Below are 17,141 nucleotides of genomic sequence, written 5' to 3'. Positions count from 1 at the left end.
GAAGCTTTTGAATTTAAGATTACTTTCTAGTGTTAATCGAAATTTTTATCAGTGTTTGAGTTCCCGTGTTTCCTACGACCTAAATTTCTCTAGAGAGTCAGATGACGAGTTTTCAAGAACCAGGGAGTGTAAGATAATCCGTGATATTCATGACGTAATGTTTTATACGAAAGCACCCCAAAAGTCCCAGGGTGTTCGCCATTGAAATTTGAATTTAAAAAATGAAACTAGTGGCAAACGCACGGGCTGTTTTGGGCGCTTCCTTATAAAAGATTACGTCATGAATAGACCTCTTCACAAATTCGTCACGAACATCACTTGCCTCGTTTTGAAATTATTGCCATGGTGATCAACTCCCAGCAGATTTTATTAAAACTACTTCCTATTCACAGAAAAATCATTTAATGTCTCAAGGGACATAAACACCATGGTAATTGTTTGAAAACGAGGCAAGTGATGTTCGTGACGTAATTTATGAAAAGGTCTATTAATATCATGAAATTCTCCTTATCTTTATAGGACTTGAAGAAAGTACTATCTACCTTCAAAGCTACGTCTGAGAACGCTGACAAACGTGATGGTTCAGCACCACTACTCGAGATACCATCTTTGAAAGCACCGTTAGCTCGTTATTCATCAGGCGAAGGGATATCTTTACTGCAGAAATTGGTATCTGAACAATCATCGAAATTCATTGCTCAATCAGAAGAACAGGTAAATAGATTTGTATTATTTTTTTGCGTTCTTTTCTGAAACAAAAAATACAAAACATTAATAGAGGCAGATGAGAGCTTATTATATATTTGAGTCGTTTTTCAACACCAATACGCAATTATGATGAGCGGTGATAAACGCTGGAACATTTATACAGTCTGCTGATAACTGTTTTAACCATCTTATCTAGAACGAGACATCTGATGATACGAAAACGGACGAAGAAGACGCCACAGATATTCTACAAAGAAATTGGCACAGTAAGAATCTCATAATTTCTTTACGGAACAACTTTGTGGACTGTCCATATTTTCATTTTCGTCTTGTTAGTCATAGAAATTAAACTTGTTAGTTGTTTAAAGCTGTTTTGATTAACTCCCGTCCAGACTCGCATAACTCGAGTTTCAAATCTATTGCATGGGCATTTCGCTTACCTATGAGAACACCTGAAAGAAAATCCGAGAAGTTGTTCTTTTTGTAAAGATGATATCGCGCCTTTTCAACAATATACAGTGCGCTCTCGCTAGTTTGAACTTCTATTATTCAAATCATTCTATCATTCGAACTAATTTTCTGTCCCCTACAAGAAGATACCTTTTGTGAAATGATTTCTATAATACGAATCTTTCTGAACAGATTAGATTCCCCGTTCAAGTTCGAATTAGCGAGAGTCAACTGTAGCCTCATAAGAAAACCATACCAAATGTTTTCATCTTCATAGTTGAGATGGTCAATTCTCAAGTCCTTCTTCACGGTACCGAAACCAAAGGTTCAATCATTCTTACCGCGTCTAATGCTACCATTTTGAAACGTCTTCATTGTCCGGTGTACGTCAACATGGAAAAATTGAACAAAGTTATGTGGACCGGTCATTTCACTAGTCTTCAAGTAAGTGTTTAAGTAAATCAGTTCTTTTTTGTCGTGATTTACATAGTATAATTTAGTAATATCCTCTGACTTTTTTAGAATTAAAGGTTTTGTTTTTACATAAGTGTTTTTCCGTTTCATATCAGACATATATTTCATATCGGGACAGTGTCTGCCTATTGTTATATTATGCTGATATAAGCAAAAAAAATGTTTTTCCTTTTTCTGACCAATCTTGCTCCACACCCGTGTCAATCCAATGAGAAAAAGCTTGTGAATTAAAATTGATGAGTAAGCAAACGATATCACTCTTATTTAAAAACAAAACCTTTAAAGATATGGTTAAGGAACGATGATCTTTTGGCTAGGATGTCAGTGCTACAGTTTAGTGCAATTGAAATTTTATATGTCGGTTATTTTTCGGAAGCTAAAGACTTACCAAAGGAACAGTGCGATGGTCTGGTAATTGGCTGAGTTTTCAGCGTTCAAAACATATGTTCTTTCCAAGCCCTACGCAATTCAGTCATTGAGATCGTGTCTACCCCCGTAAAAACATTCGTAATGACAAGTTAGTCCATCCGTATATAAGATATCAAGAACTTTGACCAAATAGAAATAGTAAAATGGTCGCTTGCCTGGTGAAGTTGAAACTATACCAATATTAGATAGTTTCAAACCCTGCCCCCTGATAGATCTCTTTAGAAATAATCCTAAGCATCGAATTTTCTTACCATTTCCAGTACTTTTCGACGACGCGAAACTTCAAGGATTTGACAGTGGAGAGTATACCATGGTTGACAGATGATATCATTGCCGGTGACCAATCGCCGCAACCTCAAACACAATCTACTAATGAAGATTCTCAAAATGACGAAATACCCTTATTCAAAACCAGTGAAGCGACAGGTATCCAATAGAATAATAAGAAGATTTACTCTTTCGGGTTTTTCACAAGTTAGCTGCAAGTTGCATTTGACAATTACTGATGTTTTGAGAATTCCAGTCCATTACTACTCTTGCCGATCGACGGTATGACATGCCTGTCGGTTTTTCTATTTCTGGAAAACAGTGGCTTCGAATGTGACTTATTTCTATGATTTTTGTCAAAATATCTTCCCACATCCAGACATATGAAAGTATCCAAGCATCGTAAATTTTATCTCGCTTACACTTGTTCATCCCTCAGGCAGCATCATTGAGATAAAAAAACACAAAGGTTCCGAAGTGATAATTCATGAATTACAAAGAGTGATTGCCAGATGTGAATGTGAATTCCAATATGTCAACCTTGATGATGAGCTTGATCCAGTGGCTAAAGAATATACTCCAAATACCCCTATGGTATGTGATGCGGATTATTGATCTTTTTATTGTCGACCACGATTGAAGTCTATGCCCGATTGAACCACCTTTATGTTTATGGGTGCGTTCAAATGGTACATGGGTCGCGGCTCTCTTAGGTCCCTACTGGCGGTATTCAGTCGAAATAAGAGTCACGTAACGTACCCCTTCATCTGGAATGGCCGATAAATTATCTGAAGCTGTTGAGAGCAATAGGTGTTCATAATTACTCCCAGGAGCTTGGGTTAACTTGTTAACTTTTGAATAAGTAAGACATCAATCTGAATAAAACTAAGCTCAACAATCCATCTATCTTTTATCTTGCAGCTAGATTGTGGTAAATGTACCGTTAAACAGTAATTCATAAAAGTGAAAACTCTGACTAATTCTAACTAAAACTTTTTAGCAAAAAGGTGATTTGGGTGAGAAAGACGTCAGCGTACGAACTTCACTGAGATTGAAACATGGAAAGCTGGAGTTGGCTACAAGTCCTGTAAGTGGCTAACCGATACACTGTTTTCATTACTATTCTACCGATATTTTATATTTTCTTCTTCATCAGTCTTTAATTTAAGCCGATAAGGGTCGCCATTTTTTTCCAAAACTTGACGAAATTTCTTCCAAACTATCGAGATTTCCTTCAAACTGTCGCCTTTCCGCACAGTGTCGCATTCCCAAGAACGCTTCAAGAAAATGTCGCGTTTGTTGCGTTCACAAAAACAGCCCAAAGACGCTTCGGTCGTTTTAGCATCCTTCTCAAATCATATTTATGCTTTTCTTTTCAGTCGCAGTATGCTGTAATAGCGGATATTTGTCAAAATTTGATCTTTTACACGGAACCGAAAAAACGGGAAGAACAGGACAGATTGGAGAAAGCGAAATTCAAACTTCAATTATCGACGGGTCAGGATTTGAAAGGAGACGTTTCACAACTGCAACGGAGAGTCAGGTTTGTGTACCCGAGTGCTTTAAGTCTACGCCTTATTGATTATGTTGGGATCCAAAAGACCCCCGTGTAGCCTGTTTTTCAATCGCGTAACACCACCCCCTTTTCAACTCGCAAGAGTTAAGACCAAATACAATTTCTAGGTCCGGACAATTTGACTATTTCATTATTGTATACATTACCCTATACTAGACGTCACCCGCGTTTTTATACGCAATTAACGAGATGAAAAATCCCGGTTTTTAGTGAGGTTCTTGCTATGTATATATAGGCTTTTTTGTCGGTATGATGTATCCGTTTTCGAGTTTAAGTAGATCATATCAAAGAGTTCAGTGGGAAATTCTTCAACAAAAGCTTCCTTCGAGTTTGACATGATTCACCCCTCTTCAGTACGTATAGTTTCTACGTACAATAATCATTCGCTTTACGTTCATAGGAGTACACTGGTTCGATTACGACATTACGAACGCAAACTGTTTGATTATCAAAAACATAAAATTGAAATGACTGAAGGAAACAATCGAGAAACGTAAGTTAATCTTTAAGTATTTGAGTAATTAATCAATTTAGTAATTTTTTCAATCAATAGTTCCTTTAGTATGAAAATTTTAAACTTTAAGTAATGACCTAAGGTGTCTATGATGGTAAAATGAGCTTTTCAGGACAAGTATACACGTCAATCGGATCTCGAGGGCTAATTGTTGAGCCTATGAATAAACAGAACTTGTAAGTGTTAGTATGGTATGGACTCAGAATTAGACATCTTATAAATAATTTTTAATCTAGATAAGGATAGAAACAAAGTTATTTCCGTTGTAAAGAGTGCTCGATAACGAGTTGTAGAAACGTCTTACTGCTTTCCATCCCACCGGGGACTCAAAGCTGGTCTGGTACGAGATCAACAAAATGTAGAAGAACTGAATCAATTTCCTAATTTCATTTGTAAAAGTAAAAAGTATACACTACTGTCAGTTTGACAATACACCCTAGAATACACCCTAAATATATCCTAGATAAGGATATCAAGTTTATGATTTTCCAATTGAAATTTACAGACCATTGGAACACCAGCTACAAGAGGTTGAAGACATATTATACGACCTCCAAGAAGAAATCAACGTCACAAAAGAACAACTTTTCTCGGATGTCGATGAACTGAAAATTCTGATCAAGTAAGAATGTGTTTGACTATGTACCCTTGTTTAGGCCGCTTTCTTTGTCACCAAATTGCAAACATTAAGGCTAGGTTGTCTTTTAACACTGTTTCCAATATGACTATTATACCTTCTCCTTCGGTCAAACTTAAAATTCTCATCGGGTAAGAAAAAGGGGGAGGACTTTATTAAAAGACCGATATTCAATATTCAATATGGTGTTCTGTAACTTTGACTACCTCTAATTAACTACCTCTAATTAACGGCCTCGATATAGCGGCTGTAACTTAAGGTAGAGCACCCAGTTACGATATGCAAGGTCGTGGGTTCGATCTCCAGCTGGGTCTTACCAAATTTCAAAATGTGATTTGATGCATCGGCATGATGCTCAGCAATAAAAAAAATGTTCAAGGACTGCGGTGGGGGATTCCAGGATTCCAGGAGTGACGTCCTTCCCTGTCTTCGGGCGCCCTCGACTTGCAGGTCGCAAACTTTCTCTATTATCTTGACAATTTCTTCAGTAAGGAATTCAATAACGTATTGACTTGTTATTGTTGTTATTCAGTGCATATACGGATGTAGAGCAACACTCACATACACCATCCCCTCAAAAAGGTATTATTACTTCTCACATAAGAGAACAAGCTCCGAATTGATCCAGAAGCTAAGATTAGATTAGGAATAATCTGGGCTCACACTAGAAAATGTCTATGAATGCTATAGAATAAGCAAAGCTAGACTGCAAATTTGTACTAGTTCTTACAAAGAAATATTAACTGCCATTTCGAATCCCTATAAAAACAAAACAAAGCAGAGAAATGATGTTTTTAACTATTGAAATATTATTAATTTTACATTTGATAATCCATCGGGTGAAACTGACAGAATGTATTTTTTCACTTGTTGACAAATAAATGTTTAATTCTAACTATTGAAATATTGATTTTCCTATCTCACAACCTCTAATCCAGGACGAACGTCGATTTTAAAACGAATCGATGTCGTTTTTGACGATATGCAATGGATGCTGACACAGCATGATGGCCAACTTGGTATTGCCACTGTCTACGTCAAACGATTCAGGTATGATTGTCCAACTTTGTATATAAGAACTTAAAGTAAAAATTCCTCACTACTTTGTTTTTCCTTGGGTGTGAACTTTGCCTCGGGTTCTATTATTATATTTTTTATTAACAAGGACAATCATTACAATTTGACTTAAGATAACTCTTATTAAAAACACCGCAGAGCTTCTTAGTGCAATATTTTGTTTTGCCTCTCGCGTAGCTGGGGAAAGACATAAAAGCTCTATCTACTGTTTTATTTATAAGTTATTTGGGAGACCCGTACGCTAACTTCCTTCACTAATGTCTAACTACAGTTGACGCTCTCTAATTCGACGTTCTATTATTCGATACGCTCCCTTTGAAAATCGAATTAGAGAGCGTCAACTGTATACAACTTTTTTGAATAAATAATCTTCCTTGTTTCCATAGATACAACCAACTGACGTACAAAGATAGCCGTTCAGAGCATTCATTCGAAGTCGGTCATTTCGTTGTCAAAAATCTTCTCCCAAACGAACCGTATCGCGAAGCTTTAATCCCACACGAAATCCATTTACGGCGTCATCTAGACAAAACCGTCATGTTACGTATTTATACGTGCGTCGCGCCGGCCGTCGCCGGGATCATGGTCAAAGAACATTTTGAGATTAATGTTTGTCCAATCGCCGTTCGGCTCACACATAAACTTGTTTCGAACTTTGAGAATTTCTTTTTCGATAAATCTTCAAAACTGCCGGCATCCGAGTCTCAGCAAGATAGCTCGACTTCTTTCCAGCCTGGAATTCAAGGTAATTTAATGCCCTTTTTGATCGAATTTATTAGCTGTAGCTTCGCAAATCGACAAATTGGGGCTCGACGAAACGTAAAATCTTTTGATGAATGTTTCAATTTTTAAACCGCTGATTATTTTGTTTCAATCGTGCGATTAGTATATGTAATCACATGATAGCGAGTGCAATTCGAATATAATTGCACGAGTGATTTTTTTGTTATTAATTTTCCGAGTTCGAAAGGACGAGGAAAATTCGAAACAAGAAAATCACGAGTGCAATTTTCGAATTGTACGAGTTATTATGTGATTACGAGCTAATCGTACAATGGCTTTCACTACTTTTTCCCAGTTAGGAAAGTAAATTAAAGAAATTACACTGAGAGTTTTTATTTTTCTCCTCTCTCTGTGTCTTTCTTTTATTGTTGTTTGTTGATTTTCTTTCTCACAAAATAAATTTTGAATGCAATTAAAACGTTCGATGCAAAAAAAAATGTAAGAAAAAACATTGAAATCAATTTTGTAAACATTGGCGCCGCATTGAAGAGTGTGGTGTGATTAACGATTAATTGCTCTCTACAGGATGCAATTAACGATTAATTGCTCTCTTTGAGGGAGTGCCAAATTAGAAAAAATAACCCATCGTGCGATTATGATAGTAATAATTTTTTGGAAAATATCAAGGGTCTTTAGGGTTTGTTTTCGTCAAGAATGGAAGTGAGAATACCGCACAATGTGTTCGGTGTAACTTTGGTCTCCATTTTTACGACGTTTACTTATTTACAAAAATGTGTCTAGTCAGGTCTTGTGTGTATAAAAATATGTGACAGTTTTTCTAAACATTTCACTGTTCAGCTTTAGCTACCTTTATTCGTTGATTTTCCTTTAGATTCAAAAGATGGAAAAATGGAGAATGAAGCAAAGGTACGTATTATTTTGAATTGATTTGTGTTTGAAGATTGAATTACTTGTTCTCCGTTCTCTCTAATCTAACCGCCCAGTAGATTCCCTTCAACTAAAAATAGCTGGTAAAAATGTTCTTCTTTGGGAACAAAAGAACTTCTATTGGAATAAAGAAACTATTAGATTAATCTAGGTTCAAATTATGCAGGCTATACAATAGTCGCAAGATCAGCCTATAGTCTATTTTACTTGTATAAAAATTTCATTTCAGACTGCGCCCTTCAAAGTTCCACCGCCACGACCTCCACCTCCATCCCGCCCTCCACCACCTAAAACCATCAAAGAAAACAGTTCAACCTCGTCGACTTCTATAGCTCAACAGGTAAAGACTTTTACCAAATAAAATTAAAATTAAATTTTCTTGTCAGCTATGTCATGGAAAAGCAGGGGAAATGACCTACTAAATCAAGATTTTCGGGAACGACTAGTTTTTGCCTCTAGGCCCATGGCACCTATCAAGATTTGAATTCACGGTACCTCGACTTTATAATTGAGATTTGTACCAATTTCCGTTTTGAATAGATCGTTAGAGAAAAACTGCCTCGTATTTTAATTAACTGGCTTACACCAGTATCAAAACGCTGATTTTTTGCTTGTGGTTGCCTCAAAAGCAATTCAAAAGCAATGCAACGACTTCGAAAGTGTTTTTTTTTAACTTCCCTCCTTTTTCAGACGCATTGAAGAGTCATTTTGCTCTATTTCTCACCATTTTTCACTGAAATTTCATTTGTCTACAACCTTTTGTCCATGATTGTAGAACCTGCGTATTCAAATTCACAATTAACCAGAGGTTCTTAGTCTCGTTGGGTGTCTGATCAGAAGACAACATCAGAGCGACTGTATTCACTTTGGGGTAATTAATTTACATTCTCATATTTCCACACTAGCCTTCCACGCAGCAACAACAACAACAGTCCACACAACCTTCGCAACAACATCGAGGTTCAGTCAGACGTAAAACATCCGCCGGTTCAACCAACATTGACCAAGACGCCAAACAACGTCGTCCAAGTAGTTTATCCTTGACCTCACAACAATCGCAACAAAACTTAGATCCAAATAATCCTTCACCGCAAGGGAGTGCGGCCACGCCCATTACACCTAAGGTATCTTGGTATTGATTTTTACGCTGGAGAAAAATCAGCTATCGAAATTCAACCTAAATTTAACATGTGATACACACCTGAATCATAAAATTGCATTTATCGGAAAAAGTATTGAGCCTTACGCAATTTACAGTTAAATAAACCAGCTGCGCTGGAAAGTCAGCCCAAAAGGCTTAGAAGACTGCTTAGAAGTACAAATAAGAAGCTTTGTCTGAAAATCTGAAAAACTTGAAAGAGCGTATCTATTTGCTTGAAACGCTCAGACGAAAAAGTAGTGGTGCATAGTGGGATCCGTCCAAAGCAGAAGTCGGTGAAACAAATTAATACCATTGCTGCATTGAATTTGAATTTCGCTCCTCAAAATGACAGTTGATGAATTAGCCAATGAAAGCTTGTTTTAGTTTCTCTTTTCAAACTGCCTCAGAAAAAAGCGCGATTTTTTATTGTCCAGTCGTTTACTCATTTTTATTCAGTGAGTGAATCCTGCGCTTGTTCAACTGTTAAAAATGGACTCACAGCTCGAACCTGTCTAGTTTATATCAGAGATATCAGATTATAAAAAACACTCGACGGGTGTCTTGTCATGACAATAAAATAAAAGACCCAAATAGAAGAATTTCTACAAGTAGTATACAACTTAACATTATTCAAAGAAAAGTAATTTCTTTAATACTCACTTTCTCTATAATTAGTTAGTTCTCTTTCTTTATTTACAATGCAAAAGTATCTTTTATTAACTATTGAATATGACGCAAAAAAGAATCTTTTTTCTTTTTTTCTTATTATTAATTATACGCGTCTTTTTATGGGCATACCGGATAAGTGGGATGGGGGAACCTGGGAACCTAAAGTGGGAACCTAAATGAACACCTGAAAAGTGGGATGGGGGAACCTAAGTGGGAACCTAAATGAACACCTGAAAAGTGGGATGGGGGAACCTAAGTGGGAACCTAAATGAACACCTGAAAAGTGGGATGGGGGAACCTAAGTGGGAACCTAAATGAACACCTGAAAAGTGGGATGGGGGAACCTAAGTGGGAACCTAAATGAACACCTGAAAAGTGGGATGGGGGAACCTAAGTGGGAACCTAAATGAACACCTGAAAAGTGGGATGGGGGAACCTAAGTGGGAACCTAAATGAACACCTGAAAAATGGGATGGGGGAACCTAAGTGAGAACCTAAATGAACACCTGAAAAGTGGGATGGGGGAACCTAAGTGGGAACCTAAATGAACACCTGAAAAGTGGGATGGGGGAACCTAAAGTGGGAACCTAAATGAACACCTGAAAAGTGGGATGGGGGAACCTAAGTGGGAACCTAAATGAACACCTGAAAAGTGGGATGGGGGAACCTAAGTGGGAACCTAAATGAACACCGGAAAAGTGGGATGGGGGAACCTAAGTGGGAACCTAATTTTTTATTTTTTTTTTTTTATTTTTTTATAGCAATATATTTCGCACGTCTATTGACCTCCTATGAAACAGAACTTTTGATTTTACATTTTATAAAGTTTTTTCTCCCTTTCTTTTATCAAACGCTCTTTGAAGACTTGTAAGGATGGTGCTTCAACAATATCTTCTTCTAGATCATTCCAAGGTTTCACACTTCTGTAAAAAAGAGAGTTGCTTTGGTAGCCTCTCATACCGTCATTAGCAAAGTTCCTTTGAAGCTCGTAATCATGCTGACGTCGTGGTCGTGTTCGAGGAGTAAATTTCTCTGATCTTATAGACTCGTCATAAATGTGGAGGTTCTTGAAAACTTCCACCATATCACCAACTTGCCGCCTGGTCTTTAGGCTAGGTAGATTGATGAGTTGTAGCCGATCTTCGTATGAGTAGTTTCTATAGCAACTAACTAGCCTTGTAGCTCTTCGTTGGACGCCCTCGATTGCATTGATATGTTTGATTAGCCTTGGAGACCATACTACATGTGCATATTCCAAATGGGGTCTGACAAATGCAATGAAAAGCGTTCGAAACATATCTAGAGAGAGAAATTCGAAGCTCCTGCTAATCAAGCCAACGATAGAGTTAGCTTTCTTGATTTTACTGAATGTATGGGCTTCAAAGGTCAGGTCACTATCGATTATCACTCCTAGATCTTTTTCTTGGTCAACACGGTCTAGAACAGATCCTGATAGGGATGGACATATTTGATGTTCCAAAATTTACCCAGTGTAAAACATGACACTTGTTCGGATGAAATTCTAAAAGCCGGACTGGCTTTGACCAAATTTTAAACCCTTAGAGTGCACTTATTCTCATTTTTGCTAATTTCCATCCTTACAGTGTACTTTGGGAAGCTTGGAAAAAAGGGCCGCACGTACGGTAGGTCGTTTACCTTGAGTGCCCCCCCCCCGTGGATCTATGCTTATGTGTATTGAAACGTGGCAAGCCGTGCAATATGTTCTATTTTACTATCAAACATTTTTAATTAATGAAGTGTATTCACACGCTGTACTGTTTGGTTGGTACAGAAAGAAAAACGAGCTAGAATCCGTTAAATGCTAAGCGACCCCAGCCCTGACCCCAAAATTGGAGCTGCTAATAAAAAAAATGTGTATTGCATCAAGAGTGAACAAAAACTAGATCGTAAATAATGTTTTACTACATTCTGTATTCAAGCAAATTAGATCCGTGCAAAAGAAAGAAGAGGCTCTAAGTTATCCATCGAGCTATGAACGAACTTCTAATTCCTTCTAGATTTGAAGATATGACGGTTTAAAGTTTAAAGTTTAAAGTCAATTAAGTCAATTTACTAAAAAGAACCTTTCAAAAAGATGCACTATAAAACTGCTGATAAATAAACATGCTTTTTTGAGCTAATTGAATAAATAAATTCCCTTTGTTTTATTTTCAACATTATTGTTTGCGAACCGTAATGTAAAAAGTAAATAACTGGTGTTCTTATTATGATAAAAGGTTTTTTCTTTCCTTGCATATAATATCTTTCTTATCTTTATGTATTTGTTTTTAAAGAAAAATAATAATAATAACAAATTAGGTTCCCACTTTAGGTTCCCGGGTTCCCCCATCCCACTTTTCAGGTAAAAAATATGTGCACATCTTTTCAAAATTTTCAAAATTTGAAAAGTAAACACAAATCGCCATTTTCAATAGACCTATTTATTTAAACATAAAGGAATTCTTCTTAAACTACGATAAGAATTGCTATCGAGCAAGTCTTATTTTTCGCTTATGTATTTGTTTTTAAAGAAAAATATTTCAATTCTATTAATAATTAAACAACTTAGGTTCCCACTTAGGTTCCCCCATCCCACTTTTCCGGTGTTCATTTAGGTTCCCACTTAGGTTCCCCCATCCCACTTTTCCGGTGTTCATTTAGGTTCCCACTTAGGTTCCCCCATCCCACTTTTCCGGTGTTCATTTAGGTTCCCACTTAGGTTCCCCCATCCCACTTTTCCGGTGTTCATTTAGGTTCCCACTTAGGTTCCCCCATCCCACTTTTCCGGTGTTCATTTAGGTTCCCACTTAGGTTCCCCCATCCCACTTTTCAGGTGTTCATTTAGGTTCCCACTTTAGGTTCCCAGGTTCCCCCATCCCACTTATCCGGTATGCCCTTTTTATGTTATGTGTTTTTCTCGTCCTATTTTATCTTACTAAGAAAAAATTATTTTCGCGCGCTAAGTAATTCCGAAATCCTATTTCCCGAAAATATTCCGAAATCGGAATTAAAACTTAAAGTCTTAACGACGACCAGCGGGAAAAAAATCGTCGAACCGATTTGAAGAGTCACCTGGGCTGACTAAAAATGCTCTAAAATGTCATTCTTAGCATATTGTTATTGAGATATCAGCAATATCCAATTTCATTATTCGAATATTCTTTTAGACTGTATGAAAAACGTGTACATTAAATATTCTTTGAGACTCGGTTGGTTTCCTAAAAGCACGAAAGAAAACTTGTTCGAGTTTAGGAGACATTCGAGATATATAGTTCGAGTTATGGTGACTCTATTCTTTTATTTGCAAAACTAGCAATTTGGTTCGGAGCACTTTTTCTCCATTAAATTTTGTCCTGATGACATACATGATCTTTTTGTATTTCTACTTTTCTCTTTAGACTGGTAGCCTGAAACGTGTTTCATCCTCCATTTCACACCGTGATGTCTCGTCGTTCTCGGCGGCCGATCGTGATGTTAATTTGATGAGAGAACGTGCATCGAAGAATCAGTCGTTTATTTATGTAAAAATACCTGAAGTGCAAGTTTGTTTCAGTTATAAGGTAACGATGTGATTTTTTGTTGGTTTTATTTACCCCTGCCTCCTAGTATGTTACAAAAACCCATACTCGTTTCTTTATAAAAAGTCCAAAAAAATGTTTGAAACCTTCAAATGCTCTCTTTCTATTGTAGGCCTAAATATGTTCTTAAAGTGTTCTCATTTTGAGCACTTATTGAATGTTTAAAAATTGTAATTCTCAATGACTCGTGTTTTTATGAGAAAAAAAACGAATTCTATAATGTAAAAACAATTTTTACAATAAAATTTCCTGGCCCAGAATCTTACAATTTACTTTTTGCATTAGGGTGAGAAAGACATTACAATAACAGATGCCAACAATTTCAACTTGTGCTTGCCGACACTTGAGTATCACAATCGTACTTGGACATGGCAAGATCTCTTCCAAGCCATGAAGAAAGATTACATTCAAACATTGGTACCACAGGTAATAAAACTAGTCTTCATCAATCGTTTGAGCTCATCCCTTCCTTGTACGCCAACCCTGTAATTTTGTTTCAGCCTTGGATGGCCTTGATTTGACACCATGTGCCACCTACCCTATAGGTCAATACGTTTTGCTTTAGCTTTGGAAGTTCTTTATTTTTTTCAAAATTTTGAGACTTTACTGTGTCAATATTTCAGTAGGCAGCAGACGGTTACTTTCCCATCAGCCGACCTGACAATATATAAGATGAAAAAAAACATTGAATTTAAAATCTACAACCCTTTTCCTCCTTGTTTAGATCTTGAAGGAGAAGCTACACTTGAAGAGCGCTGGTGCAGATACTAAACCAAGCTTAGCTAAAGTAGAGTAAGTCGATTCATCTTTTAGGTCACCGTCAAATTACTGTAGTTTATGAGAAAACTTGAACATTGAAAGTAGATTTCCGTGAAAATTTGAAATTTCGACGATTCCCTATCGCAAAAGGTTTGAATTACGGAGACTCTTTCGTATGATGAAACCTTTAATTCGAAAAAGAGAGGATCAAATAATTAGAGATGTATTTTTCTTTTCATTTCTTTTAGCGATAGCAACAAAGCTAAACTCTTGTTTGGTGAAAAGGTAACGCGGTCAATTTAATGTTTTACGATTGTTCTTGAACAGCACAGTCGACGCTCTCTAATTCGACGTTCTACTATTCGATAAGCTCCATTATTTGACAATATTGTAAGTCTCTGTCAGCAAGAAACTCTAATAAACGGCGCTCTACTATTCGATACTCTCCCTTATTCGATGAAAATCCAATTCCCCTTGAAAATCGGATTAGATAGCGTCAACTGTAGTTTTAATGGCTTTGTAGATTTCTATCGCACTACTGAACTCTTCTATGAAATTCCCGGGTGAAGGGGGTAAGTATAGTTACAATTTAAGCGCAAAGTCGCATGCGCATTGCAATCAGGATCTGCTCGTAGAGAAGATTTCCTCACGTGCAAACCTATTACGGAATTTTGAAACACGTTCCATTTTTGTTTTCCTCCTAGCAATTAACACAGAAGAAGTCGGCAAAGAAACTTTTGTTCGGTAAACGATTGAAGAGTAACAAATCATCTTCAAACGAAAAGTTGAATGAAGCAACAGTTAGTTCGGCTACGGTGCCTAAAGAAGGTAGGTTGTAAGATATCTCGAAATTTGTCCTTCCACAGCTTGAACTATGAACTATTGCCCAACGTCTTGGAAGGGAAAAAACTAGAATACACGTTTTTTATATAAGAACATAAGGCTTTGATGGCTAAAATCTTAAGAACATGTTAAGAACATTTTAAGGCTTTGTAGACTCTAAAACACACGATTTCTTCTTAGGAAAATAAGTAAAAATGCTCATAAAGTGGTGAAAATAAGAACATGCTAAGAATTTTTAAGCTTAAAATCCAAAAAGTTAACATCCGAAGGCTTCAAGGTTTTTGGATGTTCTTTTAAAAAAACGTGTATTTTTAGTTTTCCATTTTTTATGTTTCATTCACTTTAGCGTAGCTTAAACAATTTTAGATGGTAAGCCTTCTCTATACGTTGAAAAAAAATGAAGTTATTAATTTGTACTAGTAAAGTTTATCCTCCATTACTGTTAAAATCTAGCTTGCGATTTTGGCCCTTTTGATTGTTAAGGGAACTTTTGGGTTGTTATCGGTAAGTAAGTACGGTAATGATTCTAAAAGCGCTCATGATTTTTCCTAGAGCGCTTGTATCACGCTCAGTAAAACAAAAAGTGATGCGGGTGGCTCTTGATACGAGATTGTGTTAAACTATGAAACTATTCTCTATTTCCAGATGAGACAGTGAAGCAACAATTAGTAGGGAAAGGAGTAGAACCTTCGATGCTTGAACATGCTTTTCATCGGTTACGAGATGCAGGCGACACTAAAGATGGGAATCAAAGCTCGTAAACACAGGAAGCAAAGCTCGTAAACACAGGAAGCCCTTGTAAACTTTAAAAAAATTCATGTTATGTAGTAGGAGATTCGAAAACTTTGAAAGAAGCTATCGCAAACTTCGAAGAGATGCTAAAGACGGGAATCAGAGCTTGTGAATACAGTAGAAAGCCTCTGTAAACTTGGAAAAAAATTCACGTTATGTAATATGAGACTCCAAAACTTGAAAAGAAGTTATCGTAAACTTTTGATAACTTGGTTGAATTCTCTCGTAAATTTTAGCTCAAGCTTCTATCGTAAACTTTTTTACGTCAACACTGCGTGTAGAAGACTTTTGAATTGTTGAATTGTGATTAAACAAAGGCTCAAGTCGATCAAAAACTTGTAACAAAATCTATAATTGAATGTATGCCCAATCACAGTTGCTCTCATGGGCTCGTAAAGACGGCAGAGAGTAAAGAAAGGTTTTGGCATTATGAAGATTGTATTGGTCTTTTGCATACTGTAATTGGTTTGGTAATAATTATCCCTTATATCATATTTACCGCGTTTAGATGACCTGCCGGTGCTTTACACAAATAACTATACGGGTAATAATGCCCAAATTTGCTTTGTTTTACGAAGTATTACGAAGTATAATTGAAGATAATATTATTGTTATTATCGAGTATTCACGTTTTTTATAAGCACAGGGTAAATTTTCGTGAGCCTTATTATGCTATTCCCATGCTTATGTAATGATGTAACTTTTTTTTTGGGGGGGGGGTTTTAGTTTGGATTTACATGATGGAGTATGATATCGTGTAATTAATTTATGGTCTCGAATCCTCTCTCTCTCTCTCTAGTCTCGTAATTATAGTAAATTTAATTTTTGAGATTTCGTAAACTGAGGCTCAACATATGTATGTTAAGCCAATACTTAAGTTTTTTCAAAATTTGAGACTGGATATGCTTATAATCGTTATGCTTGTAGAAAAACGTGTATTATTGCTCTTTGTTCCGCATGACCTATCATGATTCGGCTTTTAATTTTTCAAGGTATCAATATTTTTCTGAAAATTTATTATGATTATGACATATAACCTAAATTCATATTATATTGTAATTATTATCTACTGTAAATGAAAGCAAGGATATCATAAATTTTGACCTCTTTTCCGAGTAAGCATATATAAAGTCTGAGGTTAAAAGTTGAATTTTGTATAACATAATTGAGCTCCAGCCAATTTTGTTTTGATGAAAGTTTTTGGAAAGGACTTAGGACATTTGTCAAGTTACAATTTATCTTCTCTTTGAAGAGATTGTTGTGTTTTAATTCTTTTCATTCGGGTAGGTTTTGTGTTTAAAATTACATAAATTTGTCCAATATATAACTTTGGAAAGAAATTTTTTAGATTTTTTAAAGAAATTGAGTATTATTAGTATATTTATAAATTGTAAAAAAATAGAATTTTAACCATACTTTTCTTTAGATATTTTTCATTTTTTGATTAAAAAGATTTCAAAATATTACTACTACGGAAATCGAATTCTTCATCAATGAATTTAATGCTAAAAAATTTACTAATATGCGAAGCTCCTGTCATTTCCCATCCTAAACAT

The 17,141-nt window shown here is 36.2% G+C and overlaps 1 protein-coding gene across 1 annotated transcript in view; it reads left to right on the top strand.

Annotated features, from left to right (window-relative positions):
* Positions 1 to 16,345, top strand: part of LOC136804271 (bridge-like lipid transfer protein family member 2) — a 54,224-nt gene extending 37,879 nt beyond the window's left edge. The window contains exons 46-66 of the mRNA XM_067060979.1: positions 520 to 714; positions 905 to 974; positions 1,436 to 1,602; positions 2,322 to 2,487; positions 2,768 to 2,922; positions 3,329 to 3,415; positions 3,708 to 3,871; positions 4,305 to 4,397; positions 4,924 to 5,040; positions 5,588 to 5,637; positions 5,994 to 6,105; positions 6,519 to 6,877; positions 7,748 to 7,782; positions 8,033 to 8,143; positions 8,709 to 8,927; positions 13,012 to 13,173; positions 13,477 to 13,617; positions 13,916 to 13,983; positions 14,199 to 14,235; positions 14,655 to 14,778; positions 15,439 to 16,345. Coding sequence (XP_066917080.1) covers positions 520 to 714; positions 905 to 974; positions 1,436 to 1,602; positions 2,322 to 2,487; positions 2,768 to 2,922; positions 3,329 to 3,415; positions 3,708 to 3,871; positions 4,305 to 4,397; positions 4,924 to 5,040; positions 5,588 to 5,637; positions 5,994 to 6,105; positions 6,519 to 6,877; positions 7,748 to 7,782; positions 8,033 to 8,143; positions 8,709 to 8,927; positions 13,012 to 13,173; positions 13,477 to 13,617; positions 13,916 to 13,983; positions 14,199 to 14,235; positions 14,655 to 14,778; positions 15,439 to 15,554 — 2,748 coding nt within the window. The 3' untranslated portion in view covers positions 15,555 to 16,345. The remainder of the gene's footprint in view (positions 1 to 519; positions 715 to 904; positions 975 to 1,435; positions 1,603 to 2,321; positions 2,488 to 2,767; positions 2,923 to 3,328; positions 3,416 to 3,707; positions 3,872 to 4,304; positions 4,398 to 4,923; positions 5,041 to 5,587; positions 5,638 to 5,993; positions 6,106 to 6,518; positions 6,878 to 7,747; positions 7,783 to 8,032; positions 8,144 to 8,708; positions 8,928 to 13,011; positions 13,174 to 13,476; positions 13,618 to 13,915; positions 13,984 to 14,198; positions 14,236 to 14,654; positions 14,779 to 15,438) is intronic.
* The last annotated feature ends 796 nt before the right edge of the window (positions 16,346 to 17,141 follow it).

The sequence above is a fragment of the Clytia hemisphaerica genome, unplaced genomic scaffold, assembly GCF_902728285.1.
Source record: "Clytia hemisphaerica strain Z4C2 unplaced genomic scaffold, Clytia hemisphaerica genome assembly, whole genome shotgun sequence".
Taxonomy (NCBI): Eukaryota; Metazoa; Cnidaria; class Hydrozoa; order Leptothecata; family Clytiidae; genus Clytia; species Clytia hemisphaerica.
The sequence above is the reverse complement of the archived record's forward strand: the minus strand, read 5'-3'. Positions and strand labels throughout refer to the sequence as shown.